We start from the raw sequence: 23,353 nt of genomic DNA on the forward strand, positions 1-23,353 counted from the left end.
TTTGTACACCCAAAATGCAGAGTCGAGATAATCGTTCTCTCAAAATTTTTTTGAGGGCTCAGTGCCAAAATCGATAGAATAATGGTACCAACTCACACCATCATAACAAACGAGTTCATTCGTTAGTTGAATCAATAAATCTCCAACAAATGTCATACATCGACTTCTGACTACTCCATGGTCACCAAGTTGTGGTGGCCGAGGCAGCTAAGTCATTGTATTGGTTTGTCAAAGGTCTCTGGTTCCATTCCCGTTGTCCTACACTTTTGGTTTTTTGTTTGACGGATGAACTTTTTTTGCAAATGAACCTCGAGAGAATAGTTTTATCGCCCATCTCGAGCTGTGTTCTCTGCGTCCGTGAATGGTTCCACTATTCTCTCGACTCGAGACCATCATTCTCTCGGACTAGCGCTGCCAGTTTTGAATGTAAATTTTGTAAGTTTTGTAAGTTTTATAAATTTTGTAAAGGTTGGTTGATTTTAAAAATTAGTTACCGTCCATGATTGTCAACAAGATTATCGTCGATAGAATTATCGAAATAACGATAACGATAAAGATAACAATAACGATAGAATCTCGATAATTTTATCGTTAACAACAAATTTCTTGATATCAGAAGTATCAAGTCCCAAGCAGTCCCTTCTCCTAGGTTGATCCTTGATTCACATCACTCAAAGTCTGTAGTCAAAGAAGTCCTTGTATTTCCAATGAACTCACCATCGTCTCCGCTCCCATCTTGACGTTCCGCGCCATGTCCATCATGTCCAGCGCGAGCCGCGCTATACACTTGGCGTGGTTCTCGCACTCGTCCGGCAGTCCCGACACGGCCATGTACTTGTCGCCCACCGTTTCCACCTTGAAGATGTTGCTGTTGCTCTTCGAGTCGGTCAGCTCGTCGAAGATCGTGTACAGCTCGTTGAGCATCTTGACGATCTTCATGGCACCCTCGGCGTCCGTGTTGACCGCACAGTACTGCCCGAAGCCCACGATCCCGGAGAACATGAGCGTCACGCTGTCGTACCGCTTCGGTGGAACCGGGCGCTGGTGTCGCAGCTCGTTGGCGACCGTTTTCGGCAGCACCGAGTAGAGCAACCGATCGGTTTTGGACTTTTCGCTCTCCAGGTCGCGGTACGTCTGCTGCAGCTTGTCCGTCAGGATCTCCAGGTTGGTGGTCAGTTTGTACTCCGCCTCGAACTTTTCGGACAGCAGCACCAGATCGCGGGACGCGTCGTGCAGCGGGATGTCCGAGATGTGGAGGCCTTTCCTGAAATATGTTGGGAATTTGTAGGATCGGTAGATCTTGCATTGCGATCATGGTACTCACTTGGTCAAATCGTCCAGGTTCATAACGCTCGGGTAGCACTGGAACAGGATCAGGTCCGACTCTGGAATATACATCATTTGACCCTGCAAGAAAAGAAGACTCTTGTTACTGACGAACAAACAGCGATCTTTTGCGAACAAACCTTCAGTCTTAGGTATCGCTCGCTGATTGACATCACGCCCGACTTGGTCTTGAGCACATAGATCGTGTTGATGTGGGACAGAATGTTGCCGAAGCTCATCTGCAGGTGCGGCCGAACCGCTTCGAAGATTGTCAGGAGGTGGCAGTTTTTCTCGGAGATTCTTGAAAAATCAGAAGAGGTCACTGTAGATTCCACGAGATTAATAGGAAAGGGTGGTCTTACTTGGGTATAACTCGCGACACCGACCTGCCGGCCTGCACGATTATCAGATCCCGGTTGAACATCAGGTGGAAGGGAAACACCTTGCAGAACGTCGTTGGCGAGATCATTGGAGCTGCAATGGGGGTGGAGCGTTAGAAGGTTTCAAATCCGACCGCGGAAGCGCTGCAGTCTTCTCTGTGGTGACTGCAGCGATCCTGGTGGTGATTTGTTGTACCTTTGGCCACCAGTTGGAAGTCCGCTTGCTGTTCCTTCTCCTCACTCCTTCGGGTGGGCGTCTTGGGGCCGGAGATCTCCGTGATCAGAAACTGAAAGTGGTCGTACAGTTCGACCTTGGCCGGGCTGGTCGCTGCCGTTACGGGTCCACTTTTGGATCGCGGAGACTTTAGCGCTGGAGACTGCGGATGCGGTAGGCTGCTGCTGCTGGTGGTGGTTCTATCACAATTTATGGTACCATTACTACTAGTGGTCGTTTGGTGGCGTAGCTGATGATCTTCGAAAAACAGTCTACTATTGCTTCCGTTTTGACTACTACTTAAGCTAGGTTTATTGCCATTGCAAGACGTAGGTTCGGTTCGGTGTGCAAGCGTTGTCGAGCTTTTGGAGGTTGCTAAATCTACCACGGGGACACACACGCGTCGGAATGGTTGGTTGTGCGTTGGAGAAAAAGAGATAGAGAAATAGAGAGAAAGAAAAGGAGAGGAGAATGCCACTCGTTAGCGCTACGGTGTTCGGACAGTGCAATACCGGTGGGGATCAACGTACTATTCAGTCTATTCGATAGATAAGATTCACCGTACGTTTTAGACATTAGTATTCGTTTACATAACCCTAGGTTGGCCAACTCGGCGGCAGCCGGGTCGGTGGAGATGAAGATAGGAACTGGTCTGTTGTCTGCTATGGTTGGCGGTGTCGCCATTGGAACCACGGGGATCGGCGTTGGCACAGGTTGCACCGGAGGTGCTGATTTTGGCTTGTCATCGATCGGATCACCCTTCCGCCGGATGATCTTGATCTCCACGTCCACTCCATGGAGTTTCGAGGCGACTGCTTTGACGATACCTATCACGATGTGCTCCAGGCCGGGCCGTTCGGAGTAGTAGTGCAGTACGAGTTGGCCGTCCGTTTCCGTACACCGGAACGAGGGTGCTCGCATTCCCGGGTACAGCGTGCCCAGGTGGTCGTGCAGGGCGTCCAGGTTCTGGAGGAAATCCCGCGGCGTCGCACCGAGCACCTGGAGAATCTTGTCGTAGCCAGAGTCCTGGCAGAACTCGAAGAACGTCTTGCCGAACAGCTCGAGGATGTCACCGGCGGGAATGTCTGCGGGGGAATACCTTGGATTAAGAATTGCTACCAAATCCAATCATTGCAGTTGTAGAAAAGTTGAGTGAAGTTTCAAATCTGACCCCTAAAGCGCTATTATCACCGAAGAGAGTTCTCTTTGACAACTGTCTCACTCCAATGGTAGGATTTGGAAAGCTTCGATCAATAAGTCTAATCACAGAACAATAACGTCAACTGCATTACTCAAAGCTTCTCTTTGGCAACTGCAACGCTCCTGGTGGTCGGTTTTGGAAGTAATCTTAAAATTAATCTCTCTCGTAGCATTCATATCGACCCTTATCAGCATTCTGAAGGGAAACTCTTCAAAGTGTCACCCCGCTCGGGCGAAAGCTAATTTCCTTCAACAAGGCCCCCTAATCATTCTTGAGCAAGACCACCGAGCAAATCGCACGCAGGCAATATTTTAAAAGCAATTACGGCTGCCCAAAAAGAAGAGAAAGTCGACTAAAAACTCACTCAGTATGGCTACGGCAGCCTCTATCAGGTTGTACGTGATGTCGTCCTCGTAGATCTGGCGGACCAGAAATTGGCCCTCCATGTTGACCTGAGCTTGCTTCCTAAGCGGCGAGAAAGGGAAGGAGAAACGAGAGAAAGATATACTTTTAATCTATTGGCTGTCAATTTATCGAAATTTAAATATTCCAAACGGGGCGCTTCCGGCGGCCGTGACCGGAATGGCATAAATCTTGCCCAGACTCGAGCGTCTCGGGAACCGCAACCAGTCTCGCTCTCTATTTTAAAATGCTTCGTCAAGCATAATTTCTCAATACATTTAAGGGGATATTTTGCTCCCGCAAGCACGAACAAAAAGCTTCCACCTTTCCCACCCTCAAAAAATGTCACGCAGATTGTATTTTTTCTTTCCTCCGGTGAAGGGCAGATTTTGAAAACCGCGTAATTCAGAATAAGCAAACCACAAAATAAAAAATAAGAGAAAAACTGAACAAAAACCCGCTTCAACCCTCAGGATGTGAACCTTCCTCCCCCAAAACCACCCCCTGGGGTAAGGTGTGGGAATCGGGCTCCCGCTATCATTAAGGGTATGCTCAAGTACGGTATGATTTTATAATTATCTGCTTCCCGAGTGAAGATGGGAAAAAATGTTTGTGTGGTTTGGGGCTCGTCAAACAACGGGTTTTTTTAAGGGGGGACAAGACGATGGCGTAATGTTTGGTTGATGGCCTAAAATATTCAAGTTGGATTCAAATTAATTCTTGATTTTTTAGTACTTGTCGTATTTGTCTAACTCCATAAACGTCAACGGACGAATGTACGACTCTTGGAAATATATTCAATATTCAAATCTGCAACTTTTTGCATAAACTTCTATTTATTTCAGCAGTAGAAAACACGATTCACTTTTTTGATGATTTTTACTGGGACATGATTTTTATAATTCTATCTAGAATCCGTGATGAGAAAGAAATTTGGTGGCAATGGAACTCTTATATACATTGCAAGCGTAATTTTACGGTGTCCTCCAAAATTCAGAAAAAGTTAACAATAGATTAGAAATCACTGAAACATTTTCTGTTACTCAATTCAAACCTTCTCATTGAGGCAATACACGAGCCACAATAAAATTTATATTTAACATCCTTTTAAATGCACAAGATTTAAAAAAAAAATGTTATTTTAAAATATTAGTTTTGTTCCTGATGGAAAACACCTTTTGGGGTTACTGCAGATTTAAAAAAAAACTGTCAGTTGATTTTTCTTTTACAGATGAGTAACAGAAAATGGTTGTGATTAAAATATATTTGTTTTATGCAGTTTTGGTATTCTCGCGCTCTTGCGAAAAAAATCCTCTTTCTCGATTTCTCGCCGCGAGTCTCGAGCTACCGGAAAAAACTCACCGATTGCCCGTGCTCTTCTCCGCTCGCGAGCGAGATGTAGAAACGAGAAAAAAACAACACAGCGATTCAAGTTACACCTCTATACCATCGTCTGGTTCGCATTCATAAGCCTGATAACAAAATTGCTAGCTTGGGACAAACGGCTAGCACAAAGCGCTCGCGGCAGGAGCGAGAACGCGATCGAAAATGCGAACGCGAGCGAGAAGAGAAAAGTACTACTAGTACTCTCCCTCGCTCGCGAGTGAAAAATGCTCTCCCTCTTCTCGCTCGAATTCCAACACTGGTTTAATGATAAATACCAACCTGATGGCAAGATTGTCAAATTGTTTGATGGACCGTGATACTCACATTGGCTGGAACTTGACCTCCATTTTTTAGTCGCTTTACCTTTTTTTTCACAACTTATTTTTATTGGGTCCTTTTAGGTGCTGCGACCAGGTTAGGACCGAGGATCAAGAGTACAACAAATAATAAATAATAAAATAAAAAAAAACTGTAACTAAATTAGATGATTCATTTTCACGTCAATCTGTTCCTCGGGTGTCTTGCACTGCCTCAAGCGAACTCTGTATTCTCGGTAAATGGCCCACAGCTCCGACTCGCTGTACAGCATCCGTTCACCTTGTTGCTCCTTCGAGGTTGCACCGGCGCCGGCGCCAGTATTTTCGATACTTCTTCCTGCGGGACGAGGATATTTCTCTTCCGATACCGCTCCAGGTAGCGGAGGAAAATCCACCGCGGTAAACACAGCACCTGTCGGAGTCTGTTTGTCCTTCTTCCATGCTGGCGGCTTCGGCTTGGACGCCTGCTGCCTTGACTGGATGAACTGCGCACGTTTGGGACAGCTGCGGTCCAGACCCTCGTGGGATCCAGAACAGTTGACACACTTCTTGGCTTGCGTTTCTTCTGCTTTGCACTTTTCTGTGCTGTGGGGATCCCCACAGCTGCTGCACCTGGGCTTGAGATGGCAGTTACTGGTTCCGTGACCGAACTGCAAGCAGTTCTTGCACTGGGTCACGTGCGGTTCTTTTTTGCGGTGGGCCACCCACCGGACAAAGACTGGTCCCACTTTCTTCACCTTGCTACTCAACTCCTTGATACTGGTGTGCCCCTTGGGAAAGAACACGATGAACGCGTCTCATCGATGGCGGGAAGCTGCTGCTTCCGCCTGATGGCGTGTATTGCCAAGACGTCCAGCTGATGTTCCGTCTTGAGCAGCTCCTTGATGTAATCCAGTTCCACGTTCGGGAGACCTCGCATTACTACCCGGTGCGGTCTCGCACTGCGCTTTCCGTGCGTGTAGAACTGCACCTTGTTCTTCTTCAGGTGAGCTTGCACCGTGTCGAAGTCGTCGCTCGAGAAGCACGTAATTTTTGTGCCGTACCGCGTCAGTTTGTGTTCCGGCTGGACATCACATGACGACATCACCTTCGCAAGGTGGGCGAAGCTCATTTCTTTCACCACCAGCGGCGGCTGCTTCTTCTCCCCGGCCTACTTGCCGGTTGCTGGTACCACGGGGATGGTTTTTTCTGCTGCTGGGTTCGCATTGTTGATGTTGTTGCTCTCCTCCGCTAGCGGGCTGAACTTGTTGTTGCTGAGAAGTTTCTCCACATCGCTTTCGTTGCCGCCATCGCCGACGTTGATCTCCTCCTTAGCCTTCCTGCGGCGAACCTTGACCACCGGACGAAATTCGCCCCCGTCCTCTCCTCCTCCTTCGGAGTCTTCTACCTCCATGTTCGTCGCCGCCTGTGTCTTGGGTTGAAACCCGTCCGGTTTCTCCCACACACTTTTCCTCAAGGCTGCGTTCCAGTAGAACAGCCTACCATCCTCAGCCCTGTGCTCCGTCCACTCACTCTCCGCCGTCGCGGCCGCCGCCATGGCCGTCGGCGAAAGTTTAAAAACAAAAACACCGTCAAAACGCGCTAAGGTCCAATCAAAGGACACACGTCTGCTCTGGGCAAGCTGTCAAACTGGAATGCGCTTTACCTTTTCGACGCTAAATATAGGGTCAAAGTGCCAGAAAATGTGCACATGAAAAAACGTTTTTTTTGTGTAAAATAATAAAAAGTTTAATGTTTTATGAAAAATGTTGAATATGTTTTGTAAAAAATTCAAATTAAATTAAATAAATTGTCATCGCGTTTTATTGTTTGACCATAACCAAACAATAACAACATAGTTTTGATTGGCTGACGATTCTCCCAAAATTTTGAGTGATCTGTTTCAGGGAATCACGATTAAAATTAAAAACAAAAACGTAAAGCCTATAAATGGTTTGAGTTTCAACCATAAAAGGTTGGAAAGTTGTGCAAATCATATCTAGAGTTTTTCTTTAAACAGGTCCTCCAAACATATGAAACACAATAGTTTCAGATATCTTTCATTAAATTTGAAAGTTGTTGATAAATGTTTTTTATCAAATTAGGGTCATCATAAATTTGATTGATATTTTTGAGCAGCACATAAAATAAAGGAAAGAATTAATTCCATGCTTAAATTTCTCAATTCCCACGCGGTCATGAACATTAAAAATACATTTTATAAAATGGTTTCTTAGTAGTTAACAAGTAAATGAACATGTTTTTTAAATAGTATTTTTGCCGCCTTATATTTGAGAAAATTATCCGGGACCGTGGTGTAGGGGTAAGCGTGGTTGCCTCTCACCCAGTCGGCTTGGGTTCGATCTCAGATGGTCTCGTGGCTATTTCGAGACGAGATTTGTCTGATCACGCCTTCCGTCGGTCAGGGAAGTAAATGTTGGCCCCGGTCTAACCTAAAGGCCCTGGGTCCTGCCTCGGTGGAGTCGTTGGTAGGCAGTTGGACTCACCATTCAAAGGTCGTCAGTTTGAATCCCGGGGTGGATGGAAGCTCAGGTGTATAAATTAAATAAATTGTCATCCAGCCTTTTTTTGGGATAAAAAAATATAGCTGTAGGAAAATTATTTATAAAGGAAAACTTGTTTTTAAAAATGACAAGTTGATGGTATTATTTACATGGTTTGTGCGATACACAACACTGTCAAAAATGCCGTCTCAGAAACCGATTAATTATGTTGAAATTGCTAGACTATGCGCTAACTACTTAGTATAATATAATTCTGGAAATTCTATATAAAGCTCTTATCTAAACATAATTTTTCAAACTTTTAATTCAACTAAATGTCAATATATTACCATAGAATTGCCAAACAAGCATTTTGGAGTGAGTATAACATCGTTCTGGGGGTCTTTGTATCGATAGAATAGATTTTTCGTTGGAATTTAGTACCAACATGGAGTTCCGTCGTCGGAAAATCTGCCAGCATCCGAACCGGTACACGATTTACAAGTCAACCTATGTTGCATCGGAAAGGGCATAAAATTTCCGATCTTTTGATACCCAAACATCTAGATTTTCTATAATACCCACGTTTTTAAATACCTAGGTAAAAACGTTGTTATGGTTTCGTTTGAGCAGCCTGCCAAAAATGTATGGAGTTTCGCATTTTTTTTGCAATTTTTTTAGTTTCTTTGACATCTTTTTTGACCTAACAGCGATTTGCATATCACAAACCGAGGACAATCGAAATAGGGTATATGTTCCTAAATTGGGCATATAACCCACATTTGATCTACCAAATCTTGTGCATTTCGCCAAATCTGGTAGGAATCAGCCACTTGGGTTGGTTTGTGAATTAAAACATAAAACTGATTTAGCATGCTATAGCATGTTTGTACCGAATTTTTGGTGCGGCACTGTACGTCAAAAAAAATCGCCACGTGCTTCGAGATTTCAACCAATCAGACGGTGGGGCGACAATACGCACATTGCATATCGGATCCTAGGAGCAATAGACCCAAAATAGGGACATTTTTTTTAAGTTTTTCGGACTTTTACCGCGATGCATGGTTTTTATAATCAAAATTTTTATTATGTACGAGCTTTAGCATTAGAAAAACCAACTTAGGTCGCTGCAAATATTTTTCAAAGTTTATGTCTACCCCCTTCAAAATTCGTCTTTAAAATCATGGGGCAAAACAAATTTTTGATATCCAACACAAATCCACCGGAAGGACAAGAGTGACACAGACTTTGAAAAATATAAACGTTTCATCACTTCACAACCAATTCCCCACCATCTTGCTCGAACCCTGGGGGCGGGCGGGGAGACATATTTCGTGCCATCTGCCCCGGTATAGCACCGACAGTTTTGCAAGCCATCCTGTCACCAAACGCAAAAGAAAAAAAAAAGTAGTAAAAGACGAACGGTGCGGGATTGCATAACGAAACAATTCCCTGCCCCAGCAGTTTTCGTGGCTTTTCCTAGGTGGATGGTGGTGTTTTAGGGGGTGGTGGAAAATAAAGTGGGCACGGAGAAAAACGGCCTAATCTCATTATGGCGAGCTTCGCTTTGGGGCACTCTTTCGCTTGATGTATATTTTTCCCGCGGGTTTTCCCGGGTGAAAATCGAAAAAAAAGGAAAGAAAGAAGGGAAATAGCTTTCAACAATAGAATCGAATCGAAAACGAACGGTTTGTGCGAGACGGTGATGGCATGGTGGTGAAAATGGGGTTTTCCATGGCGCGCTTTCCCAACTGACGATGATGATAATTTCGTTCGGCGCGAGAATGTTAGTGAATGTGTTCGGAGACGTCTCTGGAATTAAATGCCAACCTCGAGTGACACTTGTTGGAAGTTTTGCTCTTAAAAAAGAACGACGACCTCGAAGACGACTCTGGAGACGAAACGACACAGGAAGTGACGTAACTTTTCTCACTAGAGTGCCCAAAAGTGAAGCTGAGCATTTTTTTTCTGTGTTTTCTTCATCTCCATCTGGTTTCCCTTGGGGGGTTTTTCCCCATTGCCATCTATTTTTGAAAAACAGAAGTGCTCCCTCCTAGAAAGGCAATGAATGTTGTTTGATGTGCCAATTTGAAACCATCGCTGAAGAATAGAGAAAGGGAGGGGAAAGCCTACGCAAAGCGTGTCCAATAACGGAAACGGAATGGAAATTCTCTTGAAAACTTGTAATTGTATAAAGTTGCAAATAGTTTAAAAATATCCACGTTTGGATAAACATGTAGTTATTGTGCCAACAATTTCTTTTTAAAATATTAATGATTGTAGTACTTTCGAATATGCCCGAGTGCGGCCAGGCCTACTGCGTTGCGTTTAACGCAGCGTGGGTTCTCTGAACGGATCAAATTAAAGAATCTACAGGGAAGAGAGGATGCGTGGACATACCGTACCAAACGCTCGGAAACAGTTCATGCAACATGGAAGAAAATATTCCAAAAATTGGTATTTTTCTTGAAATTTCATACTAAATCATACCAAAATACCAATGTTACAAAGAATTTGCCCAGCAAACAGTAAACCACGCGGCAGTGGTTTTTCCACGGACATTGGCCGTTTGTCGTGGGGGCGGTCAAAAGTGCGTCGCAGTTCCGTCGTCCCTTGGGGGGATTGTGGAGGATGGACAGCGTTCGTTCCACGGAACTTCATTCAAAGTGCCTCTTAACGATGTCCTGGCACGAAATGCCAACGCAATGGTTGGTTGTGAATTGAATGAAACACGAGAGCAAACATTGCGGTTGGCAAATGTTTTGCCAATTGACGGGACGGGGCAGGGATGCGGGGAAGTTTGGTGGGCGTCCTGGGAAGTGGGTAGTGTGGTGGGAGGAGGTCAAATTGATTGGCACGAGTAATGGCGGTGATAGTGTGTTGTTGTGGAATTTGATCAGTGGAGATTTTATGTGGTTTCTGGGAATGAAATTTCATTAAACATGAAAGCAGAAACAACATTTCAATCAATTATATCAAACACATAAATTAATACACATGTGAATGGAACAACCGCTATTCCTACGTAATTTCAATTTGGATTTTTACGTTCGAGAAAAACGCGTTTTATTGTTTGACCATAACCAAACAATAACAACATAGTTTTGATTGGGTGACGATTCTCCCAAAATTTTGACTGATCTGTTTCAGGGAATCACGATTAAAATTTAAAACATAACGTAAAGCCTTTAAATGGTTTGAGTTTTAACCATAAAAGGTTGAAAAGTTATGCAAATCATATCTAGTGTTTTTCTTTAAATAGGTCCTCCAAACATATAAAACACAATAGTTTATAGGACCTTTTAAAAAAATCTAGATTTTTGAGCAGCACGTATAATAAAGGAAAGAATTAATTCCATGGCTAAATTTCTCAATTCCCACGCGGTCATGAACATTAAAAATACATTTTATATATATTTTACGTGTCTCGGTTTTTGACAGTAAAATATTGGGGAATGATAGTGGTTTTTAAATTATTTTTTTCTAACTTTTTCTTACGCATTTTTTTTATTTTAATTTTGAGTACTCCATCAAATCTGCACCCTATTTTACACAAAAGTCCCTTTGAAACCAAATTTCTATCTCTTCAGAGCTAGAAATCACAGAAAACGTGTCTTTGTAAAAATGAGGGTCGTACAGCCCCACCGTCCCGAGATATCATAAAATGGACCTTAGATTCGTGATCAGGGACAATGATTTAATGTTTCACGGAAATTTAAGAGGGGTCGGGGCAACTTTTTCCGATAAAGTGTGAGTTGGTGACAAAATTACTAGGGTTAGTGATTTTTCACGACTCAAAATTTGAAATTTCAGGGGACTCTAAACTCTGTTTTTATGTTTTTTTAGTATTATTGTGTAGAGGAAAGTTACCCTAAAAATTAAAAATAGTTCAAAAATATAAATTACCCCCTGATACAAAGTATTTATTGCAATTTTTGTATGAGTCCAATTTTATCCAGTTTAACATCTGAAATATTATAAAATTTAAATACCGTAAACCGGGGTGACTTTGATAGGATTTCAATTTGTTTTTGGAATATTATCGAACAGGTAAGGTTTTTCTCAAGATTATTATTTTTAAAACATGTACTGGAGTAGGCCACACAAAGTCCATGCACTATTTCGGAAAAAAAGTTTTTTCAATAATGTTTAGAAAAATAGTTTTAAAAAATTTTTGTTTTAATTCTGGGGTGACTTTGATAGTCATAGTTTTTCTTGTTAAAATCATAATTAAGATGTTCAAACTTTATTTGTACGCTAAATGTACCATCACTAAAGTAGCTGATATAGTTTTAAGAAAAAAAAAAATCAATGTTTATGTTTAGTTAACTAAGTGTATAAGCTTTTTAGCAAAATACATATAAATTTTAGGTAAAATTGTTAAAAAGTCGGAATTTTGCCTGAAATTTGTTAAAACTTGTTTTGTTTATAAAATTATCGATTTATATTGCATTTTATACTGAATTTCAAGCACGAATCACAGATTTTCACATTTTACATGAAATTTGTTCAACTGAAATTGCCTATAAAGTTGGTGATTTTTTTAAATTGTGTTTCAAAAACAAAATATTATATATTATTTACAATTTTTTTAACCTTCTCCTAGTGAAAAAATGTCCAAAGAATCCGAAAATGCATTCCGTTTTCCGATTGAAAATCATGTTCATTGAGAAAATAATGACACTTTGAGAAGTTTAAAATAATGACTTTCATCAACATTTTCTTAACTATACTTAACTAACTTTTTTAACTTGTCAAAATTTTATGAAAAGTTCTTGTTGAGGTACTTCGAACACTTCTCTACCACGGTCAGTATGGTTCTAAACCATTCCTTACGTATTTTAACTGTAGGGTAGGGTAGTCATCAATGAGACACTTTTGATTTCCAACTTTCAACGATTTTTAAAAAATTTTCATCAGCATGTCTTAATGAGCTTTTAGTTGCATTATCTTTCTTTTAATGTGTTCTATCATTGACCAAAATATGAGATCGATCTGACGTCTACAGCCAGAGTTATTCAACTGTCTCATTGTATACGCACTTGGCAGGAACAATGCACAGTGGTCCGAAACCGAAATCTAGCGTGACAAAATTGATAGCGGCCACACGTTAAGATTTAGAGCGTTGGTGTCTTCGGGACAAATGATCAGGGTCAATAGGGGCATCTTTTGGTATGGTGGACATTAGGGTGGTCCAAATTTTAGGGTGGTTCAGAATTTTTATTTTGGCGAGATGACGAGATAGCGCTTTGGTGTCTTCAGAAAAGTTGTAGAGAACACCATTCTGAGCAACTTTGCTGAAGGGCTCAAAGCTCTATCTTCAAACGGGAAGTTTCTAGAGCCATTTTTGTAATTTAGGTTTAGGTGTTTATGAAAAAATGAGTTTTTTGAATTTATCAACTCAGGCTTATGTCGTAGCGAGTTGGTGTCTTCTAGACATTTGAAGAGCTTATCAAAACACACATTTATCTTCCAAGAGAGCGAAAATTGGACCTTTTAAACGAAAGTTATAGCCAAAATACGACGAAAAAGACGCCATTTTGAAATGTGAATAACTCGAAAAGGTGGTGGAGTTTGACCTCGCTCTTAAAAGCATCTGAAAGTACACATTCTAGAGTACATTTGCTGAAAATATCTCGGAGGTCTTTTTTGTTTAACTCATTTAATCTTAATTTGAAAATGAGCATTTTTAAATCGTTTTTTGCCCATAACTTTTGATAGAATTGGCCAAAATTCGTTTTTCAAGAACGAAAATGTTCATTTTGACAAGCTCTACAATTGTCTAGAAGGTCTCAAAAATGTACAAAATGATCTAGTGGTTGTAAAAGAAGAAACAAGTTTTTACTGAAATATTTCAGGAATCAACAAAATAATTAAATTTATTCCTGCATTTGGATGAAACTGTGTATCGGTTCAAAACATGAGATCGATCCGACAACTACAGCCAGAGTTTTTCAACTGTCTCATTGTAGACGCACTTGGCAGGAACAATGAGACAGCTGGGGAACAATGAGACACTCTACGAAAATCAACACTTTTCTAGCAAAGCATCATGTTTTTGTATTGTTCCATTGCAGGTGACTTGGCTTGAACATTTTAGAGCAATTTTGCCAACATTAAACTTTTAATAACAAAAGTTACATTAAAAAGCATTTAAATTTTGTAAAATCCATATATTAATACCAAATAACTTTGTATTTTTGGCTAAATGAAGTTTAAACTCTATAAATATGCCAAAAATCACTTTTAATTCATGTTTTGAAAGATTTCCATCGATTTTGTAAAGTTTATTGAAGAAAAATCAAAGTGTCTCATTGTTACCCATGGGCTGAAATGAGTGGGGAACAATGAGACAGTCCTGGATGCTAAGTGTATTCTAAATTTTGGCCAAATCTAATGAAAGGACATTGTAGCCCAACTTAATCCCTATGGAACGTCGAAAGACATTTGAAGAAATATTAGTTTTGGTGTAAATGGCAGCCTACGAGCGAAAAAGTATTTTTTGTCCATGATTTACTTTTACACCCCAGAATCAAACATTTATGAATTACTTTTCAAGGGAGCGTCCATAACCAAAGCCACTAATATGGCAGACGTGTATCCAGTAGACACACCTTTCCCCCAAATATGAGCCTGATTGGTTGAAACTGTGAGAGCCATTTTATCATTGTTCCCCGTTTCTCATTGATGACTACTCTACCCTACTCTTCATTTTGCGTAAAAATCGCAAACCTATCAAAGTCACCCCGGCTATCAAAGTCACCCCGTTTTACTAGCACTAGCCCTAAAAGGACAAACATTCAATATTACGCCCTTTTAAAAAGTTAGTCTTTGTTTAAAATTTTTGAAAATACTTTTTTCGAAAAGATTAGAAAATTTTACAAATGTTTCATATTTTAATATTATAAATAGGACCATTAGTTGCTGAGATATCGACATTAGAAAATGGTGGGTTGTTTGGGTGAGGCTTAGAAAACATCAAATTTTCTGTTTTTAAACCTTTGCATGAAAATATTTTTTTCAAAAGTGGGCAAACATGTGCACTAATTTCATAAAAATGAAAAACTGTGACTATTTTCAAAAAAGTCACCTAAAAATTGATTTAACTGGAAAACGCTGCACTTTATCAAAATCATCACTTTTTGATTGCAAATTTGATTTTGTGTATAATTTTTTCCGGTGTAGTCCGTATCCATACCTACAACTTTGCCGAAGACATCAAATCGATCAAAAAAATTAAGTCCGTTGAAAATATTTTCAAAGTTGTTGTCCCTCAAAAAAAAAGGTTAAAAATTGAAATAACAAGTAACGGTTTCAAAATTAGAATGAAAACAAAAGCAAATGTATTTAAATGCTTATGCTAACTAGATAGGAAACCCAGCAAGCTTAGTACAAAAGAGCACAGAGGCATCGATGTACTAAAAGCAAACTCCATTTTGTTCATCGTGGACGTCTCATTTGGAAAAAGTTATTCCAAAAGTTGCAGCCACTAATTATGCGATTTAACTCCCAACCTCTACGTACAACAAAGCGCCGGGTTGTATATTTTCCCAACCTGAATCTCGCCAGCAATTTGTGCGAAATAAAATCCCGTTCAAACACCGGAAATTACCGGGTAAACTCCGTACCGAGGCTAACCGTTAAAAGTTCGCCTATTTTGACATAATTTTCCGACGGCAATTAAGTCTGTTGATTTATGTCGTCGTCGCTCCTGAAAACCCGTCTGGTGTCACCTTACCGAATAAGCAGATTACGGGTGTTTACCGACAGTGACAGTGTGACAGCATCACCGTTGGCAGGGGGAATGCTGGGGGATTGGGAACGAAAAAGTTATATTCTATACAGCCCTTCCGGCAGCCGCTTTGGACCAACTTCCGGCTTCTTTGGCGCGCAAATCAACGTCCTCTCTTCCCCCGGGGCCACACCCAACTCATTTCCTTTGACCTCTTCCCCATTCTGAGAAGGAAAAAAAATGAGTGGGAAGAACACAAGAAGACAAATTGATGTCATTTGAAATTAGAGGCAACCTTCTGGCGGGCGCCCGGGGACAATTTTTCAGACAACCCTCAGCTCCTCCATGTCTAATGCCACTTTGGCACCACTTTTCCTCCCCCGGGGGCCTGCGGATCTGCCGACGTCACTTCCTGTATCTTCGTCGGCCCACGTTCGTCGAGATTGAGCCCATTGGCAGGGAAGAGCCAGCAGCAGGAAATTCATTATCATCAGCAAACTGACAGGATAGGGGAGGTTGAGGGAGGTCTTCATTTAATAAATGTTTAAAAACGGCTATAACTCGTCTTTGGGTTATATTACCCTCGCATTTATTGTGCATAATGTGTAAATTTATGTGAAGAAAGCAATTACAACACAATTATAAGAGTTAAAGCATATGTTTTGAAAGAAATTTTTGCTTTATCTTTTTTTTATATGCGTTCTCGGAAAACAATGAAAATACACGATCTACCCCGACCTCTCTGGCAAAATTTTCCACCCAACGGCTTTTCCCTTCCATTCTGCTCACTTCCTCTCATTGCAGATCCACCTTTCCGCCAGACAGTCGCTCCTTCGCGTGGAGAAAATTTCTTCCATTTTGCACGTCGAAAGGAGAAAATAAAAAAAAAATACGGGTCTCGTCCGGAATTAAATGAAATACATTCCCAGCATAATTATGCTTCTTTCTATCTCACTTTTTCGCCACGCAAAATCCACGTGTGGGTGTGTGTGTAATTGTGCCGTGAATGTTACGTAAACTGTCGACCTTCGCGCACAGTTCAAGAAGAAAAAAAATATCACGAGGATTATTTCCCGCTTTCCCGAGTTTTGTGTGTGTGAGTCGGGCACATACCTACTTTCATTGAGTTGTTTCTCTGGGTGAAAAAGCGCGTTTAAGCTTTTGATGCTCTGATGAGCTTTCGAATTTTTTTTCCACACTTCAGGAACGCTTGGAAGATTTATAAGCAGCTTTTGCCGAGGGGAAGTTTGTTTGGAGAAAGAATTAAGTATGAACTTTGCCTTATGTTATGAAAGTATAAGACAGTACGTGATAGAACTTTTTCCTTGTAACTTGAGCAGGTGGAAATAACTGGAGCAGTTCAAGTTTTGTTATTGTCAGGGGGTATTTATAAACTTGTTATCAAAATATCCAGATTAGCTGTTATATTAACACAGATTTATTCGGAAAATAACTGATTCTGTTATCAAGAAATAATTACAAGAAAACCCGATCTCGAGCAGACGGATATAACTTGGGAATGACATTTTTTGATATTTAAAAATAAAACAATAACATTTTATGTTATTTAGAACAGGATTTCATCTTGGTGGTTATGATTTGTTGTTATTGTAATAAAAGAAAAATAACATTTTTAGTTATTCTTCGAAAAATTTTTGTTATTATTTTAAGATATTTTTACACCCAAAATTCAGAATCGAGATAATCGTTCTCTCAAAATTTATTGAGGGCTCAGTGCCAAAATCGATAGAATAATGGTACCAACTCACACCATCATAACAAATGAGTTCATTCGTTAGTTGAATCAATAAATCTCCAACAAGTGTCATACATCGACTTCTGACTACTCCATGGGCACCAAGCTGTGTGGCCGAGGCAGCTAAGTCATTGGATTGGTTTGTCAAAGGTCTCTGGTTCGATTCCCGTTGTCGACACTTTTGGTTTTTTGTTTGACGGATGAACTTTTTTTGCAAATGAACCTCGAGAGAATAGTTCTATCGCCCATCTCGAGCTGTGTTCTCTGCGTCCGTGAATGGTACCACTATTCTCTCGACTCGAGACCATCATTCTCTCGGACTAGCGCTGCCAGTTTTGGGTGTACAACTAATCCGATCATCCCAATAACAGTTGGAGGTATTCTTCCATAACAAAAAATGTTATTCCCAAGTTGTTTTGGCTTTCAATCAATATCAGACCAAGAACAAATTTTGTTATCATAGCATAAACAGTTATTCAACACCTGTGCAAAAATTTTATTTCAAGATGATTCCCTAAAATAGTCTGTTATATTAACAGTATTTATTATTGAAATGGCATGAATTTTGTTATTACCGTCTGCCCGGGATAACAGGTTTTTTTTTCAGATACAGTCATCCCACATATTCGGAACACCCACAAATTCGGAACACTTTTGTGATAATTTATAAATAGCACGCCAAATGTAGCTTTTTGTCGACCCTTCTATTTTTAGGAACTTTATCTGGACATTTCACTAGTAAAAGTAGTACTTTTTGAACAAAAAACTGCATTTCAAGACTATTTTATTCAGAGCAGCATAACACTCCTTCCAAATTGCCTGTTCCATAATTGTGGGATGTTATTTTGCCTCCCACAGTTGTGGAACACCGGAATTCAACTGACATTTTCACAAAAAAAGTTTGAAACATCATTAAGCTTGATTTTCATTGGTTTCAGTGTGTAAAGTCAATATTTTGTTCCAAATATGTACTCCTGGAGGGATCCAAAGTTTGTAAGAAAAAAGTGTTCCGAATTTGTGGATTTCAAGGGTCAATGTTTTTCAAAAAAAAAAAACAAACGTAAAAAAATTACCGTCGGTCAATAAACCAATCGAAAGATCACAATAAATGCGTTCATATGAAGGTAAAAGCAAATCATTATGTTCAACTATCGATTTTCTTTGATTTTTTCAACATCGGCCGATCTGTAAAATGTTCCGAATATGTGGGAGAACTGTAATTCAATTTGGTATTGGTATTTTTTTATTTTTTTGCAATGGTAAATTATTGATTTTGATGATGTTTTCTTATTATTTGCTAATTATAGAAATTTAATGTCTATCGGATGGTGAAGTAAAACGTCGGTCCCGGTTTCTCCTGTCTCGTCAGAGGCGCTGGAGCAGAAATCCCACGTTAGAGGAAGGCCATGCCCCGGGGGGCGTAGTGCCAATAGTTTCGTTTTTAGAAATTTAATGTTTGCCTAGTTCTAATTAAATATTAAATATTAATTCTCCGCCAACCCACACAGCAGTTGCCCCGACCCCTCTTCGATTTGCGTGAAACTTTGCCCTAAGCGATAACTTTTGTCCCTGATCACGAATCCGAGGTCCGTTTTTTGATATGTCGTGACGGAGGGGCGGTGCGACCCCTTCCATTTTTGAACATGCGAAAAAAGAGGTGTTTTTCAATAATTTGCAGCCTGAAACGGTGATGTGATAGAAATTTGGTGTCAAAGAGACTTTTATGTAAATTTGGAAGCCAGATTTGATGGCGTACTCAAAATTCCGAAAAAAACTATTTTTATCGAAAAAAACACTACAAAGTTTCAAAAACTCTACCATTTTCCGTTACTCCATATTAAACATGTCATTTTAAGAGAAATTTATTGTACTTCGTCGCCATCGTGCTAACTTGTCGTACGTGCATTTTGGGCCAAATTGAGTTAAGAACGCCATTTTGTGCAGCTCACAATGCCTCACCTTTTGACCTTCACAGATCCCCAAAATTCGATTTCAATCCTGAGATATTCAACAAAAACCGAAAAAACTCCGTGCATTTTTGTCACTTTACAAATGAAAGTAGTTTCAATCTTGTCGTGCCATCTTGTCACTCCATGAAAATTGATGTAAGTGCGACAAAAGGCCAAAGGGATTTCAGGCCAGGAAAGTCAGGATGCGTTTGTCGCACGTACAATCTAGACTACCGTAAACATTTGTAATTATAACTCGGGACTCCAGCAACCAACTTCAACCAAACTTTGGGACAATGCACAGAATGGTGAGCCAAACAAAACGTGTTTTTTATTGTTTACATTGCGTGCTCACGTTTTTAAATATTCAAGGTCAAACATTAAAACGCGTTTTTCTCGGAACGTCAAAATGGCGGGTGCGACAAGATAGCATGACGACGTCGACTTGTTGAATGTTTATTGACCCAGTAGGGTAATTTTTCATTTAGAACCATTTTTTCATTTTAAAATTTCGTGTTTTTTCTAACTTTGCAGGGTTATTTTTAGAGTGTGACAATGTTCTACGAAGTTGTAGAGCAGATAATTAAAAAAATGGGTATAAAAAATATTAGGGGTTTGCTAGTAAGCATCACGAGTTATCGCGATTTTACAAAAAAAAAGGTTTTGAAAAAGTTGGTCGTCGCTGGTCATGGCCGTCACCCGCGACAGACACGGACGACGAAACAAAGAGTAGGTAACAATAAGTAAAAGCAGGTAGAACTATATTTTAAAACAGTTTAAAAAGGTTGTGAAACAATTCATTTTAGTCAGATTAAGAAATTCATGACAGGCACCTAATAGGTTACATACATGCAAAATGAACACACAAAAAATCAAATTGCTGTGAGTTATTTCACTTGACTATTAGTACATTAATAATTCCAGCGTTCTTTTAATACGTAACGCAAAAAATGGATTCTTAGACCCCCTTTTCGCCTCTGTAAATAATTTCCTGTAATATTTAATTTAGGTATTTTCTACACCCAAACGGACGGAGATATTGCTTAGGACTTCTCAGAAAAAAGTTACACTTTTGAATAACACAATTTGAAATTGCGCAAACTTATCATTTTTCAAATTTTAATCGTTGGACATGTTTTAGACGACAAAAAATGACATTCTTTGAGCTATGGTACAAGCTGACCAAAATTATTTGACAGTGCTGCCAATTTTTTAAGAACAATATTTTTGAAATACGTGTAAAAAAGTCGACAAACTTTTTTTCATTTTAAGATTCAAAACCAAACTTGTCAAAAAAAAAAAAACATTATTTGATATCGTGCACCGGATTCAAGTTACAGCCAATTGAATTTTATTTTATTTTTTTTTTGTTAAAAGCGTAACTTTTTAAAATGTTGAAGTCATGACCATATCTGAAAAAAAGTTCGTTTTGATCAGAAAATTTACTACAAATTTGCTAAACAGACATTGAATGTTGGAACTAGAGCGTCCAATTTCTCGGGGTTTCAAAATTCCCGGGAAATTTGAATTTATCGAAAATTGTTCTAATCCTGGTACTGATAAATATTAATAATATTTTGCAATAAAATTGTATAGAATAACAACATAAATTGTACAAATAAGCGTGAGGATCAATTAATGCCTTGACTGCTTGTAAAAAAGCATACAATTTCAAGTGAATATATAATTTGCTTAGCTTTTATTAGTAAGCTGTCGTTCAATTCATGCATAATATAAAAAAATAAGATAAGTTTTTTTTGTCAAGAAGTACGTATAATTTTTCCATTCTCCATTCTCCAAAACCGTAAAATTGCTTTCAAATTTGTCTCTGTAACAGATAATATGAGTTTGAGAGTTTGAGAGAATATGATAAAAAATAATATCAAAAATTTAGCTGAAACAAAAAGAAAAAAAAAATGCAGAAAAAATGTCATCCCGGCAAATATTATTTTCCAGGACAAGTCTTACTGGTTTCAGCCAGGACGGGAAATTGGACGCTCTAGTTGGAACAATGGTTGCTGAGATACAGCCTCTGAACGAAAACAAACTGCAAGTATGCATCACCAAAATAGCCTCGATTTGTAAATGACGATAACTCAGCATATATGCGTTTGATTTTCATATAAAAAAAACTATCGTAAAATATCCCTTTCCTTTATTAAACAATTATTTTATTTTATTTTTCAATCTACCCCAACATTTGATATGGTCAAAAATAAGTGTTTTAGGGTAAGAATCTTTAACATACATAAGTATTTTTTTTACTTTTTAGACGTTAATAAAATATTATGATTTTTTTTAATAAAAAAATGGCAACACCACCAAACCAAAATTCCATACCAAAATTCTGACCAGCCTGTGTCATATCTCATAAGATGTCATTTTTGTTGTCTAAAAATGATAAAAATGAGATTTTTCAGAAATAGTTATTTGTCGAAGTAAATATTTTTAAAAGAACAGTCGAATTTAAAAGAAGGGTTATTATTTTTAGAGTTTAGCTATTTTTTTGAAATTAATATTTTTAACACTTTGGGAATCACTTGGAAACTTTGGGGGAAATTATTCGAAAAAAAATCATGCATAACGTGTTACGTCTTACATCCAAAGCTAGAGGATTTTTGTCTGCTTATTTCTAACAAGAGACAATATTCTTCCTTTGATCAAAGATGATTCCTATCTCGCTGCCGTAACGGCAAACACAGCTAATCAACATCGAAGATCAAAACACATTGCGAATTTCGTGTATTGATTGTTTACTGCGCCTCAGCGCTACCCCCCTTGCCCGATAACCATCATCACCATCCACTTTCATCGCCTGCTGATATCGAACTGTCTTATTGCCATCGGCCACGACGGCTTGTCACACAGCCAAACAACAAAGCGATGACAAGAGATCAAAACCTTATTTGTACTCATCGCCGAACTGCCGCTTCGCTTCTGACCTGATGCCTACGGTTGGACTTCGATGGTTTGAAATATTTCTTCAAGGGGTGAGCCATTTTGTATTGTGTTGCTTGACTTTTACTTCAAACAAAATATAAACAATAGCCGCCATTGTTTACTTTAAAGGTTGTTAAGCTTAACCCCTCGAGAGTTTAACAAAGTTGTAATGAAAACTTAGTGTTTGCTAGTTCCGTATAATATGGGTATCAAACTAAAAAAAGGGCCTCGGTGGTTTGGAACACCCAAAATTAATATCTCAAAAGCTCGTAATACTAAAATGTAAAAACAACCAAACAGTTCATATCACTTACTCGAATAAATGGTTACGTTATACCTTTTTGAATTGTTACTGAATAAGTGAAAATAACAGTCAAAATTAAGTTTGACAACAATGCCTGTCCAACTGTCAAAGTTTTACTGTACCAAGATTGTCTACACTAAGTCTGTGCCTTCTGTCTCGCTGCCTTGTCAATTTTGCGCGCCAAAACGCAAATATTTGGCCAAGTTGTGTCGAAAAAACAATCTCTAATGCACACAGACTACCGAGCTGGAGCTGGAGTCTTTTGGGCCTTCTTTTGCCCGTGAGGCCTTTGGCTTCTGTCTTCCGACCTGACGGTGGTGTTGGCTCCGATGCGGTGGAGTCACTTTTCATCTTTCATTTGTTCTCTCTGTCGTCGTCGTCGTTTCTGGTTATTTGGTGGGTGGTTTTTTTTTTCTTTTCAAGGTTTCAATTTCCTCAGCGTTTAAGTTATATTTTTTGTGTTTCTCTTTGAGCGAAAGGTTTGCTAAATGTTGGACGACAAAGTTTCAAAAAATCGTGATAATGGTTCATGTTTAAAATTATCTTAGTATTACTTTGTGCTGAAAAGTGCTGAAAAGTACAATTCTGTGCTATTATTTGTTTGAGAATGCCACAAGAAGTAAGTAGTTTCACAACGGAATTGTAAACACGATTGTTTGAAGTTCCATATGTCTTTGATCTTACTTGTTCAACAACTGTCAAACTACCCGTTTGGCACATCTTTCAGCCTTGGCACTGTCAAAACGATGTCCTCCATAATCCACAAAACGCAGAGCGGCCAAACCAACTTTTGGTCACATACACACACAGTAGGGAGATATTCAGCCAGCAGTCCAGTGACTTTGTGCAGCTTCCGTTGCTTCTCCGGATGCGTATTCGTGTACGAGAGCTAAGTCAAGCAAAACGGCCATTAGCAGGTCCCTGAAATATTCACACGTTCTAGGCACCATCCCGCCGTGAATG

At 39.6% G+C, this 23,353-nt stretch overlaps 1 protein-coding gene across 8 annotated transcripts in view; it reads right to left on the reverse strand.

Annotated features, from left to right (window-relative positions):
* LOC6050925 (guanylate cyclase soluble subunit beta-1) overlaps positions 1-23,353 on the reverse strand; it is a 151,141-nt gene that overhangs the window by 11,988 nt on the left and 115,800 nt on the right. For 7 of the 8 annotated variants that reach the window (XM_038251596.1, XM_038251602.1, XM_038251593.1 and 4 more), the window contains exons 4-10: positions 3,486-3,586; positions 2,451-3,005; positions 1,903-2,301; positions 1,689-1,800; positions 1,467-1,626; positions 1,325-1,407; positions 718-1,264 (exon numbers count right to left, since the gene is read on the reverse strand). In XM_038251596.1, coding sequence (XP_038107524.1) covers positions 718-1,264; positions 1,325-1,407; positions 1,467-1,626; positions 1,689-1,800; positions 1,903-2,301; positions 2,451-3,005; positions 3,486-3,586 — 1,957 coding nt within the window. The remainder of the gene's footprint in view (positions 1-717; positions 1,265-1,324; positions 1,408-1,466; positions 1,627-1,688; positions 1,801-1,902; positions 2,302-2,450; positions 3,006-3,485; positions 3,587-23,353) is intronic. The other variant, XM_038251616.1, reaches the window with a different exon arrangement.

Source organism: Culex quinquefasciatus, chromosome 1 (genome assembly GCF_015732765.1).
Source record: "Culex quinquefasciatus strain JHB chromosome 1, VPISU_Cqui_1.0_pri_paternal, whole genome shotgun sequence".
Taxonomy (NCBI): domain Eukaryota; kingdom Metazoa; phylum Arthropoda; class Insecta; order Diptera; family Culicidae; genus Culex; species Culex quinquefasciatus.